We start from the raw sequence: 17,081 nt of genomic DNA on the forward strand, positions 1-17,081 counted from the left end.
GCTATATAGCCTTTAGGATATTCCTCCAAGTAGAAAACATTATGCTTAAGGCGACCGACCACTCTCTTGGGAGCGAGTCAGGAAATATATAAGGGATCGGAACTGTTAAGTTTTATTTTCTTTTTTGTAACGTTTGTTTTGAGGTGTTTTCCTCCTATCGTACTTCTAATTTCAGTAGATTTTCATCTTATCTATTAAAAGTAAATACATAGAGAATGGTGAGCATTTTTCTCATTAGGTAAGCTAGTTTGAAGGTTCTCTTATCCTTTCGAACCTGATTTCTTCTAATAGAAAATTATTCTATTTTCAAATTGGTGTGTAGAATTTACCATTTATATAACTAGTAAAATTTAATTTATAAAATTTAAATTTTAAAATTTTTCATTCAAATCAAATTATACCATATAAACAACTTATTAAAATGTGTTATTCACACCGGCTTATAGATTAAAAAATTTCTCTAAATAAATTATATAGATTTTCTTTAATTAGTTGGCAGTAGAAACAAAAATGATGAGCGTTGGTGTTTTCTAATGATTAATACATTAAAAAAGAGTAAAGTATTTTCTGGAGTCTTGGAGGAATAAAAACCTCATTAGAGGAGACACGAATATAAAAAATAATAAAAATTAAGGAAAAATGGATATATCCAATAAATTAGTCTAGAATTGTGTTCCTTACCTGAGCTATGAATGCGATCCAATATTTGATCTCAAGTGCTGCTCTCTGTTTCTTTATTTTTTATTTTTTTATTTTTTTGTTTTTTACTCTTAAGTATTCTCATTTAAGAAGAAGATAAATACTCATATATGTTATAAGGGTATTTTGTGCATGATCACAAATTTAAACAAAATACTCATTACTCTCATAATTTTTCTCTTCAATCAAATAAAGTTAAAAACTATATATTTTATTTCCACAATTCTTACTAAACACAAAGGTAAGAAAACTGAAAACGTTAATATATATATATATATATATATATATATATATATATTACGCGAAATTCTATCATATTTTCATATAGTAAAACAAGGGGAAAAAAGTCATCTAAGGGTTGTTTGGATGTTGAGATGGTTTCATCTCATCCCATAAAACATCATAGCTCAAACCATTTTACTATTATTCACATATTTTTCATCTCATTTCATTTTCCAAACATCCCAGAGAGAGATTGAGAGTTAATTGCTGGGAAACTCTTGAACATTAGGCCAATAAATGCTCTGGGGTTAAGCTCTGGATGGCCCTTGGTCTCCTACTTGATTACTTACTGACCAAAAACAATGACAGTGCTGATCCATATATAAATAAAAGAAGATGTTTGAAGAAAAAGAGAGAAGAAAAGCAAGGAAGTGACAAGTGGAGGAGGCAGAGAGCCAATGGAAGCCCAGCACAGGACAGCAAAGGATTTCATCTCTAGAAAGAAATCCACTAGTTAAAGGTCAGGTCACCAAAGGGAAGAATATTTGTGTAATATGTACAAACCAAATGCCTAACATATAATCAAAACATAACTTATTGCAATGGCTATTGACAACTTGTATACCAGGATTCCCTCAATTATCATACTACCAAGAGTAAGGATAATCAAAATGCATGGTATGCCAAAACAAGAAGTATCACGTTCTAATAACAGGACCCTTGTACTCCCCTCTGCGTATGACAAAGTTGTCAGGAAGTTGGAATTCTTCCAACCAAGTCACACCAGAAACCATACCTCCATCCAACTGAAAATCACCTACATTCCAAGAAAGAACATGAATGACTGCCACAGTTAAAGATGAATTATGAATTAGCAATTTCGATTTAGGAGAGGCAATCAAACAAAAAATGGAATGAAAGACAATAACTAAAAATTTGCATAAATTTTATACCAGGTAGATCCCTTCTTAGAGACTTTCGGAAATAAGTGCAGTTTCGTTCATGTTCTGAAGAGTATGGTGGAGAAAGGATGTCAAATATAGCACAGGGAGATAGGGCTCGAAAACTATGGATATTGCCCCCACTTCTGGGATAAAGAATTGTTGTTGGAGAAGGTGCTGCCATCTCGACATCTCTATTGACCTTTGCAGGTCTTGCTGAAAAACCACAAGTTTCAATTTGTAGTATGAATCCAAAAAAATGCAGACATTCTTTGCCAATAACAAAACATGCCAACCTTTCAATGAGTAAAAAGCTGATATTGTGGCATCATTTGAGATATTCACCATTCTTTTCACACTGGCTGTGATAAAGACTGACCTTTATCCCACCCAACATTGTTTTCTTAAAAAGCAGAGATGCAGATAAAGGTTTGTTATTTCCTTTTGTTGGCTGTCTGCCCAAGTGTAACGAAGGTTTAGTTTTCTAGATATCCTCGGTTCAAGGTGGGCGATGGATCTAGAATCAAGTTCTGGCATGACCTATGGTGTGGTGATAAGCTCACAAGGAAGCTTATCTGGAAATTCTTTGCTAGAATGGGGATAGCTTGGGTGATGACGAGAAGGGTCCCGTGAACTTGAACTATGCCTAGTTCTCGTCAATAAAATTCTTATGTACCAGTTAAAAGAAACCTATTTCAGTACTGTTGTCAAACACTTTTGACAAAATAATAATTTGATTGATATTTTCTTCCCTTCTTCTTCTGCACCTTACTTCTCCTCCATTTCCGCTTTCTCTCCTCCCTTCAAATTTCTTCTTGGTTTTTGATAAAAAAAAAAAAAAATTCTTCTTGGTTTCTACTGATTGTATTTCAGCACATAACTTATCGACACTAAAATTAAAATTAAAAAAAGAAATACATTTTTTTGCAAAACATCTATTACGTTTACTTTCCTGTAGGGGTAGAAAGCACTTTATTTATTATCATTTATTTCTCCTAGTGCTTAGCACACCTAGACTAAGCAACACTCGAATGATTGAATCTGTCAATCACAAATGTAATAATTGACAATCCAGGATTTCACATGTCCAAATGGACTTGTGTAACATTGACAAAAGGCGTGCACATCTCATGAATAACGCACATTGTCATTATTTTTTGGTTCAATACACACGGATCACTCCTATGCTAACATATGAAATCCTTCTATTGGATGGATATTCACTACCATCCTAGATAGAATGTGCCAATTCCTTGATTGTCCAAATTTAACCTTTTAAATTTTGTCTCCCTTAGCTATCAAGGGATGAATACACTTGGCACTGTCAAGCTATTAGTGATTTTGCATTTTACACCTTAAACTATCAAAACTGACACATTGCACCCTCAAACTACTAAAAGCTAACACTTTGCACCCTCCCTTGAGATTAATGCAGCACAATCCTTATGACCAATCTCAAGGGAGGGTGCAAAGTGTTTTGATAGTTTAAGGGTGCATGTTAGTTTTGTTAGTTTAGGGTGCAAAGTGTAAAACCCCAAGTTGTTTAAAGTTGCAAAATTTTCTTTTCCCTTGTATCAAAGAATCATCCAAATGGTCATGTAATGTCCCATTAAGCAAACAAAAAGCAATATGATGTTTGAGAAAAGACATCCTAATGATCAATAACATGAATAATAAGGGCCAATGAAGTATTCAATCAAGAAAATTGTTCCACTAATCAAACAATCATTGTACAAAGCTGCACCTGAAAAAAAAAAAAACAAAACAAAACAAAAGCAAAGTTCATAGCTTGTGATCTTCCCTTACCTGGCTTTCTAGTTTGTGGTTTTCATGAGAATATTGTTGTACATGTTTATCTAGAAGAAAGCCAGTCACAGGTCAACACAGCTCCTATTATTGCAACTCAATTAAAAGAAAGGAGACATAATGTTGTTCAGTAATATAATAACATCATAATAAAGTTACCCATATTACTGCCTGCCAAGACCAACTACCAGGAATTATATATAAGAGCAACAAATGTGAGATTAAATAGTATGACTGCCTAACATATTCATTAGGAGGAGTGATAATCTGATAAAAAAACACACCTTGCAAAGGATCAGCAGGCCCAGGTAAATCCAGCCAGTCGTATGAGTTAACATGTAGGGTGCCATAAACAAGCTTGCTCAACACAATCATTTCAGGATGATTATGAAGAGGTATGATAGAGGAAGGTGGCATGCAGAAGATTCCTATCTTCAAAAAATGTTAAAAACCAGTAACTCAGTAATTCAATTTTCAACTATCTAAATTCTAAGGGCAACTTTTATGGAAGATATATGATGCATCAAATACAACAGAATTCTCAAATTAAATGTAACTTCTTTTTATAAGCAACTTCAAAGTCATAATTCTTCAAAAATCAAATTTGCAATTGAAAACCGATTACATAAAGCCTTGTGCTTACAGAGAAGCTGTCACACTCATGTAAATGCAAGTATTTAATAGGTGGCATTGATTGATGGCTTCCATTACGCTCATTTTTAGAAGCTGACCAACTGCGTACCAGCTGTGCTTCCTGTTCGAGACCTACGTCGGAAGGCTTGATTTTGTCTGAAATAAAGTTATAGCTAGAGTTAAAATTGCGAAGCTACCAAATGGGGATGGTGGCGTTATGAGAACTTACAATTTATACACCTATACAAAGGGAGTACAAGTTAGAAATGTCACAAAATATGAGATTAAAGATATCATACGGGTATGCCAAATAATCATAAAAGTAGAAACTCCACTTATAAATAAATTTCTACTCTACATATAAATAAGTCTATGAAGGCCAAGCACCAATAAACATAATTATAGCAACCCCTTGTATATAAAGTACAACCTTGTCCAGTAGTGTTTTATAGATATGAAGAACCATTAGCATCTAACAGTTAAAACCAATGCTTATGTTCAGGAACACGAGTTAATCCAAATGATAGATTCAATAGCAAGTCTTGGGAAAACTAATCCACAATAGCTGCGTCAATAAAAACCTCAAACAAGCTCCTCAAACACATTGAAAGTCTCAAATGAGAACAGTTCGATCTTGTTTGATTGCTATACCCCAACTTCTATACTGTTGAGTTTGTCCAAGAGGTACATAATTGGGAGGTGGAGATTATAACTTCTTTTTATAATGTCTTGTACTCCATAGTATTGAGAAGGTACAGGGTGGACACACTTTGGCTTCGCTGGACCCAGTCAAAAGCGAGGGGAATTTGATGTTAGATCATTCTATAGGGCAGTATTGACTCATGGTAGTTCTTCTCTCCCTTGGAAGAAAATTTTGATGAATTGTGGCTCCATTGAGTGGCATTCATTGTTTTGGACTCCAACTCTTGGAAAGATTCTCACTTATGATATTACCGTGTTAGATTGGTGTTCCTTATGTAAGAGGACTGGGGGAGGGATTGACCTCTTTTACTTCAATGTTAGGTAGCCAGTGCTTTACACTACTTGGGTTTGTTCGGGCCAAACTGGGTTAGGTCATTAGAGTGGTGTTGTTTTGGCATGTTGGAGCGACTGTTTTGTTTGCTTCAAAAGAGCCAATTTATGGAAACTAATCTATCTTGTGTAATGTAGTGCATATAGAGGTAAAGGAATAATAAACATCCAAGGATTTTCAGAAAATCGGTTAGAAGTCAAGGATTTTTTTAGAACTCTTTTTCTTTTGGATGGTTGCCCAATCTTGTTCTACTGGTTCTAGTTATCAGGCTTTTCACTTCTTTTCAGTTTCTTTTTCCCCTAGGTGTACATCCTGTATACTGAAGTGTACCTGGATTACATCCTTTTTTTATCAATAAAGTTTAACTTATCAAAATTTTATATCAGACACCTCCATCAAACAAATATTGTTGCTACTCACTATTGGTACATTCTGATAAGCCCAAGGCCTCACACTAAACTTCTCTTGTATTGTGGCATGCATGGACCGGATACTTCTCAAACACAAATGACCACTTGGCATGACATTTATGGCTTATTAGGTCTCAATATATTGAACACTGACACCATGTCAACCTCCTAGCAATACAATTACTAGTTAAATAATCAAAGGTCAAATCTTTACCTCAAAAATAATGAACAAATTATGCCGAACACACAAAAACACCTGAATAGTTCCAATACAAAAATTCAAATAGAACATGTGAAAAATCAGCAGCATTACTTTATTTTTTCTGTACAGGGCTCTCTAATTTTATTTTGTTTCTGTTTTTCTGGATCACTAGTAGTTGAGAAAACCGCAAATAGAACATGTGAAAAATCAGCAGTACTACTTGATCTTTTCTGTACAGGGCTTTCTAATTTTATTTTGTTTATGTTTTCCTGGATCCCTAATAGTTGAGAAAACAGCAAGTGGAGTCCCCAATTACATGGGAAACATAATCCTCATACAGAATACTACTCATACAATAAAAAGAGTACATTCCTCAAATGGTTTGGAAAACATGAAGATAAAACAAATTTCAAAACATCCCAAATTGGCTTGAATTGCTGAGAAAAAATATCATATAAAGTAACTTTTAAGGTTAATAACCAATTGAAATGCTTTTCCAATAAGGTTTTAAAATCTTCTTGTCGATAGTATTATAAATGAGAATAGTTTTGATGATGGCTATGCCCATTAGAGACTTCTCAAACGGATCTCCCACAACTTTTCATACAGGTTCCTTGGAAGCTGCTTCTTCCAATCCAACTTGGACAAGGATAGTCAGATACATGTGCCTTTGCGTGTCTGCCAAACTGGAATTGACCATAGAATCGGCCAGCTCATGGTCAAGCAATGGGTTAGCTCCAGAAGTGAGACACTAGTCAAACATCATTCCAAGTAACAACTATTTTGATAATGCTGTCCACGTTTCAAACAGCATCTGATATGTAAAATATTTCATATAAATAACGAGAAAAATAAGCTATTGATAACATGAAGCTACACAATGCAAGTAAAGTTTATATATACATGAGACAACAAGAGGATCCTTCTTAATACCTAACTTAGCCCGGACTTTCTCAAGTGCTTCGTCTGAGACTGGTCCATTCGGGGAAAATGATGCTTTGCAAAGATTATAAAGTCTCTGTATATAATATGGCATCTTGTAAAGAGGGTACCAACTTAACTGAAGAAAACTATCGGTAAGCTGATTACGTCTTCGCCAGGAAGTTATAATTGATGTCAATGACGTCAAAATTCACAACTGGGTAATACTTGTATCTTATTGTGTGTATCCAACAGACAGTAATAGATCTGCATTGCAATTCTCTCTCTCCTTGTCTGCCATCATCTTTAATGATCACCTATTGAAATAAAAATCAATATCAAACCCAGAGCAAGTCAAATTTCACACTAAGATCAAATGAACCCATAAATTGCCCAGCCGAAACAAAGAAACAAACAGACAAATAAACCAACCTACAAAACTATTTGGGTTAATTGAAACATTTTCATGTAGGTAACTTTACGTATTATCTTAGGAAGCCAAAAGAATGGGGAAAAGCCCATCTCTTTATGATATTGATATGTTTTAAAGGGGGAGAAAAACGCAAAGAGACAGAAATGGATGAAATTTGGCCATTTTAAATAAGAAAAAATTCGAAAGAAGAAAAGTCAGATTGGATCAGAACCTGAAATAGCCATTGAAAGATCCAGCAACCAAAAGCAGAGACAGAGAAAAGAGGGAGAGCTGTGAAGAAGTGGGGATGTTGGAACTTGGAGGGATATGAATGGAAAGTGAGAATCGGGAAGGAGCCGAAAGAAGATCTTACTTACGTCATTTTTTGTTTATTTTATTGTCTCACTTTGGTCTTTTGGTTGCTAACCACCAACTGGTTTCGCCTGTGTATCAACGGGATGTTTGGTAAACAGTATTTCCAACTTTTTAAAATTTATCGTAATTTTAATCTTGAAACACAAAATACCTTTTAATTTTTAATTTTAATTTTCTTTTATTTAATCATTACTTAATACCTAATTACTCAAATACAAATATCAATATAATTTTTATAAACTTTAAAAAATATTATATTTAAACAATTTAATTTTATATATTCACTTTCACAAACATCAATACAATATTAATTTTAAAATATAATTTATTTTTTCAATTTTTTTCTCTCATTTTCCAAACTTCAATAAAACATTTTTATTTACATTATTTCACTTCTATTTAACTCTAAACATTCAAGCATGTCCTAAGTAATACTATTTCGACTCAACACTTCTATTGATTAAATATTTGAATAATGGTATCCTACACTCCTTTCATCTTACTATAAAAAGATGAATTATGTATCAGTTACTATTCACTTTCACACCTCACATCTATAGCTCTTTTTTTTCATAGGGTGTGGGGTAGTGAATAGTTGCTGATGAGAATAATTTTTCCTATAAAAAATAGGAAAATTCTATTCTTAAGCCAATTTTACGAGCACACACCACACACCCTCTAATGTGGCAAATCCGGTCTAAGAGAAGTTCAGTCCAATTGGAGCAGCTCATTGTAGTGAATTGATCATGCCCTAGCATCCACACTCTCCCCCTCTGAGCCTCTCCCCACCTCTTATCGCCTCTGCCAAAATTTGGTGTGCTATCGCAGGTAACCAAAAATAAAATCTATACTCTTAAAAATACATATAGTAGTGCAAGTAAGGATCGTTCCCACGAAGAGTATTTAGTCTAATTTTATACTAAATGAACAAGGATTGGAGGGGGTTTAAATATAACGAAAGCAATTTTAAGAAGAACAACTAAGAAACAATTCATATTAAAGTATCGAAATCAATCAAAAGAACAAACATTGGTCTAAGTCAACATCCACCATCGGAATTTTACAACTGATCATCGATGCAAATATATATTAATTCATACTTTGAATATTCACCGTTGAAATTATTTTCCTATCTCTCCTTAGTCGTAATTAATTAGAAAACAAGCGATCTAATTAACCTTAACCACTAAACAACCCAAGACAAGCGCTAAATGTTTAATCTAGTAGCAACCTTAAGAATTAGAGAGATCGATGAAGCTAAACAACACAAGCACAAGCGGTTGCATTTAATTTCATTGAGCGTTCTTCCTAAGATCTAATAGTTTTTGATGCAGCAAATTATCAAATTTTAGTTAGTTCACAAATTAGAGGAATCAAACAATTACGGATTTGATGTCTAATTTAGTAATAGATTGCAACGAATAATAAACTAGTAGGCCTCCTAGTAATTAAACGAGACAATTATGAAAATAGGCATAGAAAAACATTTGATACTCAAAGCATAAATTGAATACTAAAAAAAAAATCAGATCTCACAGTTTTATTGATTCCGAGGTTTCCGTTTCCTTCGACCAATTATGAAAGTTTAGCCACACAAAACCATCATGAAAACTGGAAGGAGGAGTTAGAGAATAGGAAAATGTCGCAGGCAACCAAAAATAGAACCTATACTCCTAAAAATACATGTAGTAGTGCTAGTAATGATCGTTCCCACGGAGAGTATTTAGCCTAATTTTATGCTACGTGAACAAGGATTGTGGGGTTTGAGCATAAAGAAAACAATTTTAAGAAGAACAACTAAGAAACAATTCAAATTAAAGTATCGAAATCAATTAAAAGAACAAACCTTGGTCTAAGTCAACATCCACCATCGGAATTTTACAACTGATCATCGATGCAAATATATATTAATTCATACTTTGAATATTCACCATTGGAATTATTTTCCTATCTCTCCTTAGTCGTAGTTAATTAGAAAATAATCGATCTAATTAACCTTAACCACTAAACAATCCAAGACAAGCGCTAAAGGTTTAATCTAGTAGCAACCTTAAGAATTAGAGAGATTGATGAAGCTAAACAACACAAGCACAAGCGGTTGTATTTAATTTCATCGAGCGTTCTTCCTAAGATCTAATAATTTCTGACGCAGTAAATCATCAAATCTTAGTTGTTTCACAAATTAAATGGATCAAACAATTACGGATTTGATGCCTAATCTAGCAGTAGATTGCAACGAATAATAAACTAGTAGGCCTCCTAGTAATTAAACGAGACAATCATGAAAATAGGCATAGAAAAACATTCGATACTCAAAGCATAAATTGAACACTAAAAACAAATCAGATCTCATAGTTTTATTGATTCCAAGATTTCCGTTTCCTTCGACCAATTATGAAAGTTTAGCAACACAAAACCATCATGAAAACTGGAAGGAGGAGTTAGAGAAGAGGGGAGAGAGCTACCCTAGTATGATGATTTCTTTTTTAACACTAAAAACAAATCAGATCTCATAGTTTTATTGATTCCGAGGTTTCCGGTTCTTTCGACCAATTATGAAAGTTTAGCCACACAAAACCATCATAAAAACTGGAAGGAGGAGTTAGAGAAAAGGGGAGAGAGATGCCCTAGTATGATGATTTTTCCCTCTCTTTTACACCTCCATGCCCCTTAAAATATTCTAAACATTATCCTCAAATAACCATATCCAAATCTGACTTAATTAAGGGAAAGATTAAAAATAAAATAGAATCCTAATATAACTAGGAAAACGGTGTTTTTCAGCTGTAACTTTCGTGCACCAGATCTCCAAAACATCTGCAATTAAATCGCATATTTGAATTGCACGATAAGGCCGAATGTTCTGAAACGTCAGCAGTGCAGGTGTGTCAACTTCAAGCCTGATTATGACTTTTATTAAGCCAGTATCTTTCTAAACTCAAAACATGAAAGTTGTAGATCTTTGTCTTGGTGTTCCATAGCATCTTGATTTATCTCAATCGGAGCTCAGATAAGAGAGTTATTACCAGATTAAGAAGCAGTGTCGAAACTGTCCAGAACCGCCCAATTAACTTCGTTTTGCATTAAACAACTTCCGTTTGCTTCCTAAATAAAAATATAAGAATAATGAGTACATTTAGGCACCAAATAAGTATAAAAGACTAAACATTAAGGGAGAAAAATATGACACTTTGCATTCTCATCAGCAAACATATCAGCTCCCTCCCATTGGTCCTCGATACCCCATGAACAGAATCGAAAGCGAGACCTTCTTCCCCTTGAGTCCAGAACATAATTCCTCCATTCCATCTATCCCCTCTCCCCCGTGCAATTTTCAGCCATTGAGCGAATTCCCCCTTCTTTGTCGTTCCTCCTATGTGAATCCCTATCCCCCATGTTACTATCCTACATCGATTAAGTATGAGATTGATTGTTGGTTTATAAGCCCTTGGGCACCCTTCCCTTGTAAACCGATTTTTAAGGGTGAGTTATACCTAGTGGGTTTATAACAAATGGTATCATAACCACTCCATGTATGCAATCCATCGATTATAATTAGCATTGTTCTACCGTTGTTTTGGTAGCTTCAAGTTATTTCTAGCATGATTGCGGCATTGTTCGGTGTTCGGCCTTCTCCAATAATTTGTTTTTTTGGTGTTTCTTGGTATTTCAACGATACTAATTTTCCAGTGATTCTAATACCAATTTGGTGTTGAATTAACTATGGGCTTGGAGCTATTATTTCTATGTTTTTTGCCTTCCCTGGCTAAGAATCTATGGACTTCAAGCAATCAATATTTCGTTTATGGACTATATAACGCAAGTTCTGCTGCATGTACAGATCAAGATGTTCCAGCTTGAGGGAAAGAATTAGAAATACTATTTCACCCATTTAATTATGTTATATTAAATCTATTTTAGTTTGTTGGCTAATTAGTTTTGGCTCTTTTATAAATAGAGCTCATTCTATGTAAAGAAGAAATACTGCAATACAGTTTAGATTTATCATTTTTTAATCATTCATTTTTCTGATTTCTCAGTAGCTTTTCTTTACCTCAACTCCAATTTTGACAGAGATGCTATCCAAAATTAATTTTTGGGGAATACTAATATTTCTCGATATTTTATTTATTTATTTATTTTTAAATGACCAAACTTGTCAGGTACCTTACATGACAAAATATTAAGTTATATACAACCTTTAATAAATGATTACTATTGAAATTAAGTGCTTGGGATGCTTTATTACATTTCTATTTTTTAGTTAACTCATTACAAATGCTTGAAGTCACGATTGACCTTATGCATGCAAACTCAACCTGAAAGGGACTCCACAAAAGAAAGATGGATGATAGGAATCATGGTCTCAATCACAACAGTTAAATTTGTGCTATGACATACGTCACAAATTCAAAAATGAAATTGTTAAGGCCTGCTCAAGACCATCTCTTTGATGTGATCACAAACTCAATTGGCCTTGCAGCAATAGTTATAGCTATCAAATTCTTCTGGTGGATCGATCATGTTGGTGCTTTGTATTGTATTAATAGAAAAATTGTAAATGGATCATTTGGCCGTAATTATAATTGTCGAATTCTATATGAATATTTTGTAAATGTGTGCTTTGTAAGATTTGAGTATGACTATGGATGTTAAATTATTTGATTTGGAAGAATGGTACTGTATATGTACATGTGCTTGGGTTAGCTTTTGTGAGAATGGTATTGCTTGGATGAATGGATATTAGTTGCTTGCAAATGGAAATTGAGTTAGAAAACTCATATCAGTTGCTTGGAAATGGACAACTAAGTAGGGAAAGAAACGGGATTCACGAACACCAAAACTGAGTTGGAAAGTAGAATTAGGGGGCATAGTATCATTTTCCAAAGCCAAATGTATGTACAACAATACCAATATCACCAACTTCCTGTCATGCACTATCACTCTAAAAAAGGCTCCCAACACCATATTACCCACACGTTCATGCTCAGGCACCAAATCCCCAGACTTAATTTCCTCCTAAAGGATATTAATCCAACACCTATTCTAATCTAACAAAAAAATAATCCACCTGGTAAGAGTTTAGATGCAAAAACATTTTTTTATAATCTACTTGGAAAGAAATTTTTATATTTCAATAAACATCAAGATTAACCAACTTTAAGAATACAAAGACTTCAAAGTATAATAGGTAATCAACAAATATGTCCATCACATTCTTTACAACCACAAAAAATTTCATTACAAAGCCTCACAACCACAAGTCCAATTTACATTATTCACAACCACAACAAATTTCATCACAAAACCTCACACAACAAGTCTGGTTTACATTCTTGTCATACAACAACCTCACATCTCCTCATTACTTGATGGGTTGCGTGATCTTCAATGTTAGCACCAAGTTTAGCGTTCGCCACCTCACCATATTATGATTTGTCATCAAATATTTTCTTGCAAGTCTAAATTTCAGGATTGTTATACCTATTTCAATGACATCTTCAATGCAAGTTTCTTAGAAACTTAGATAATAGTTGCCTAACACATTATTAATTCAATTCTCATGTCCAGTTCCCTCAAAGTTAAAGAGTTGTAGAATGTACAGACCGAAAAGTTTTTTTTCACGTGCAAACAACAAGTGCTTCAAATAGCAAAAGAATAGTAATTCGAGCAACTACCAATAACACCTCAACTTGAAATTAAGTGTGACCGAAGTGATCCAAACAAAAATATACTGAAGGCCAACAAACATGATGAAGAACCTTGAGAAATATATAACTACTTTTGTGTGTGTTTGAGAGAGAGAGAGAGAGAGAGAGAGGATGTTTAGCAGGGGATCAAGGATGGAGAATGCCTACACTTTGTCATCAACTCCGTGGAACAGAAGGAGAATAGAAAATACACATACACACATGTATGTATATATTTAAAGTTTGAAGAATATGGCTATGTAGGTACAATGTGGGGAAAGCAAGTTTGTACAGGTAATGGCGCGAAGATTATTCTTTTGGCAAGCTCAATAATGGTGGCCATGAATTGTTTCAATTCTCTCTCACTGACGTTGTACATGAATATGATGCCATCTTGTCTGCTGGATGTTTGAGGCTTTTTAAATCTATGAATGATTTTCCTCTACATATTTTGGAACAAGAAGTCTTTTCACTTTAAATCCTAACTCTATATTTCAGCCTGCATTTGATTAATATCAATCTAGTCTACATGAGAGTCAGAGTAATATTGCAATAAAACTTAATTAAAATCATCTTTTTGGATCATAGGTGATTAATGATGTCCATGCAACATACCCACATACCAACAATGAGAGAATAAAATACTGAATATGGAATAGTTAGCAGCAAAAATGAAATAGCGCGTACCTCCTACCATGGTGATTCAAGAATAAACAAGAACCTAAAAAATATGTTAAACATGAGTAGGAAGAGAATCTTCTGGCTTATGCCTTTTGATTGTCGTATCGATGATGTACACAGGCCCTTTATTTATAGGCTAGGCTAGGGACTCTCTAACAGAGTTAGACTTGAACTATTCCTCCCATCAAGGAGTAGGAGTTATCCATTACTAGTTGTTTACTAGAAATAAAACTCTTAACACCCAATTTTAATTGAATTAAACTTCTTAACAAATTGTTGCATGTGGGTCACTCTCAATAAAACTCTAACATTCTCTCACTTGACCCTCATGTCACACAAATTTCCATGTAGGGTGATAGAAAAACAAATATGACCAATCATTGTTTATTTCAACTAGTTACAAAATACCCCCACTCAGAAAAAGAATATTATACATGAATCATGGCAGTAAAGCCCTTTATAAAGTCAAGCCATCCCTTCCATGTATCACATGTACAATACCCCTTAAATAAGTGCCATATGAGCAAACAACTTTATGAATGAATTTCCAATAAATCATTCGGGGTCCTACTTTACATTATCCCTATGGATAAAAACAATATGCACAAAACAACTTTATTCTTCAAAATAAAACCAAAATGAATATTGTATGTCTATAGACCAAATAAAGAGAAACTAAACATAAAATAAATTGACAAGTCCCATATTGTCCTCATGACGCTTGAACTGCAATACCGGTAAGCCTTTGGTCATGGTATTTGCAATCATCAACTTAGTAGTTATGTGTTCAATAAACACCTTATTCCTTTTAATGCTCTCTCTAACACTGGGGTACTTAATGTCGATATGCTTACTTCTACTACTGCTTTTGTTGTTCTTGGAGAAGAAAACTACAACAGTACTATCACAGAAGATCTTTAGTGGCCTTTCTACTAAATCCATAATCTTAAGAACACTGAGGAAATTCCTCAGCCATAACGTCTGTGTAGTAGCTTCATAGCATGCTATGAACTCTGCCTCCATAGTAGACATAACAACACTAGTTTGCTTACTATTTCAGGATATAGCACCCCCAGCAAGTAGAAAAATATTTCCTGAATTAGATTTTTTGGTGTCTACACATTTAGCAAAATTCGAGTCTGAATAACCAACCACCTTTAAACAATCAGTGTGTCTGTAGGTCAATCTGTAGTCCTTGGTTCCTTGAAAATACCGTAGAACCTTCTTTACATCCTTCCAATGACCCAAACCTAGGTTACTTTGATATGGACCCAATAATCCCACTGCAAAGCCAATGTTAGGTCTAGTGCGGACCTGTGCATACATTAAGCTTCCTACTGCAGATGCATACGATATCCCTTTCATCTGCTCCTGCTCCGATGCATTTTAAGAGCATTGGATTTTACTAAATGCATCCCCTTTGACAATAGGTGCCACTAAAGCCTTACAACTCTATAGTTGAATCTTTCCAAACCTTTTCAATGTAAGTCTTTTGAGACAGTTCCAAAATTCTTTGTTCTTTGTCTCTGTGAATCTCTACGCCAATGACATAAGAGGCTTCATCTAAATCTTTCATTTCAAAGTTTTGAGAAAGAAACTACTTGGTGTCGCGAAGCAAGCCTAAAGCACTGCTTGCAAGTAAAATATCATCTACATATAGGACTAAGAAAATGTATTTATTCCCACTGACCTTAAGGTATATGCACTGATCAACAAGGTTCTCAATAAATCCAAATGAGCTAATAACATTATGAAACTTTATATACCACTGGCAGGAGGCCTGCTTACGTCCATATATAGATTTCTTTAATTTGCAAACTCTCTGACTGTTATCTTTAAAACCTCAAGTTGTAACATATATACCTCCTCTTCAAGATCCCCATTTTAGAATGTCATTTTCACATCGATCTAATATAACTCTAGATCAAAATGAGCTACTAATGTCATGATTATTCTGAATGAATCTTTCGCGGAAATTAGAGATAAGGTTTCATGGTAGTCAATGCCTTCCTTTTGAGTAAATCATTTATCAAAAGTCTAGCATTATGTCGTTCAACAATACCAGAAGCATCCATTTTGGTTTTATAAACCCATTTGCAGTCAATGGTTGCTGCTCTATTAGGTAAGTTAACGAGATCCCATACTTGATTTTTAGCCATGGATTCCATCTCATCTTTCATGGCATCATACCAAGATGTGGAATTATCTCCACTCATGGCCTCTGAAAACGAGCTTGGATCCTCCTTAGGTCCAACATCCAAGTAAGATTCTTGGAGGTAAATCATATAGTCACTAAAAATTGATGGTCTCCTTACTCTTGAGGATTTCCTTAATACTACCTCCTCTGTAGTTTGTAAACTAGGGGTAGGTTTTGCTCGAATCTGTTCTTCATTAGTAGACTGTTCTGGAAATGATTGTTGCTCAGAGTAATCAATTTGATCTTCTCTAAGCATAATCATATGTCCTCCATATGAATGAGTTTTAGTCTGCTCTTGTGCTTCATAAAATTGTAACTTACGAGGATAAGCACTCCCGTTAGGTTCAGCATCGTCAAGGAATTTGGCATTTCTGCTCTCAACAATTCTAGAACTATTTGAAGGACAAGAAAACCTAAATCCTTTGGAGTTTACCAGATAGCCAATATAAAAACCACTTATCATTCTTAGGTCCAATTTCTTTATGTGAGGATTATAAGTCCTCACTTCAATAGGACAACCTCATACATGTAAATGACTCAAACATAGTTTTCATCCATTCCATAACTCAAAAGGTGTCTTAGAAACAGCCTTGGACGGAACTCTATTCAGGATATATACATTGGTTTTCAAGGCTTCAATCCATAAGAATAATGGCAGTTCAGAATTGCTAATCATGCTTCTTCCCATGTCCATAAGCATGTGATTCTTCCTTTTAGCTACACCATTTTGTTGTGGTGTGTCAGGCATTGTATATTAAGCAATAATGCCCTCTTCTTCGAGGAATTTCGCAAATGGACCATCATTTGTCAATTTTCTGTGTACCTACTATAACACTCTCCTCCCATATCAGATCTTACG

General features: G+C 34.4%; 2 protein-coding genes across 4 annotated transcripts; both read right to left on the reverse strand.

The window, feature by feature from the left end:
• Positions 1 to 1,408: 1,408 nt before the first annotated feature.
• LOC109014224 (plant cysteine oxidase 4-like) lies at positions 1,409 to 7,665 on the reverse strand. 3 transcript variants are annotated; one of them, XM_018996590.2, is made up of 6 exons: positions 7,512 to 7,665; positions 6,880 to 7,184; positions 4,312 to 4,457; positions 3,953 to 4,100; positions 1,875 to 2,078; positions 1,409 to 1,738 (listed from the first exon to the last, which is right to left on the reverse strand). In XM_018996590.2, the coding sequence occupies exons 2-6, from the start codon at positions 6,980 to 6,982 to the stop codon at positions 1,620 to 1,622; spliced, it is 720 nt and encodes a 239-aa protein (XP_018852135.1). In that variant the 5' UTR covers positions 6,983 to 7,184; positions 7,512 to 7,665; the 3' UTR covers positions 1,409 to 1,619. The 3 variants fall into 3 exon arrangements, with proteins under 3 accessions (XP_018852135.1, XP_018852136.1, XP_035550866.1); XM_018996591.2 differs by having other exon boundaries at positions 7,008 to 7,184; positions 7,512 to 7,664; XM_035694973.1 differs by lacking the exon at positions 7,512 to 7,665 and adding an exon at positions 7,300 to 7,315.
• A 7,416-nt stretch (positions 7,666 to 15,081) lies between these two features.
• LOC118349665 (secreted RxLR effector protein 161-like) lies at positions 15,082 to 15,601 on the reverse strand. Its single transcript, XM_035695181.1, has 2 exons — positions 15,500 to 15,601; positions 15,082 to 15,396 (listed from the first exon to the last, which is right to left on the reverse strand). Exons 1-2 carry the CDS (start codon positions 15,599 to 15,601, stop codon positions 15,082 to 15,084), a joined length of 417 nt encoding a protein of 138 aa, XP_035551074.1.
• Between the last annotated feature and the right edge of the window lie 1,480 nt (positions 15,602 to 17,081).

This window comes from Juglans regia, chromosome 10, assembly GCF_001411555.2.
Source record: "Juglans regia cultivar Chandler chromosome 10, Walnut 2.0, whole genome shotgun sequence".
In the NCBI taxonomy this organism is placed as follows: Eukaryota; Viridiplantae; Streptophyta; class Magnoliopsida; order Fagales; family Juglandaceae; genus Juglans; species Juglans regia.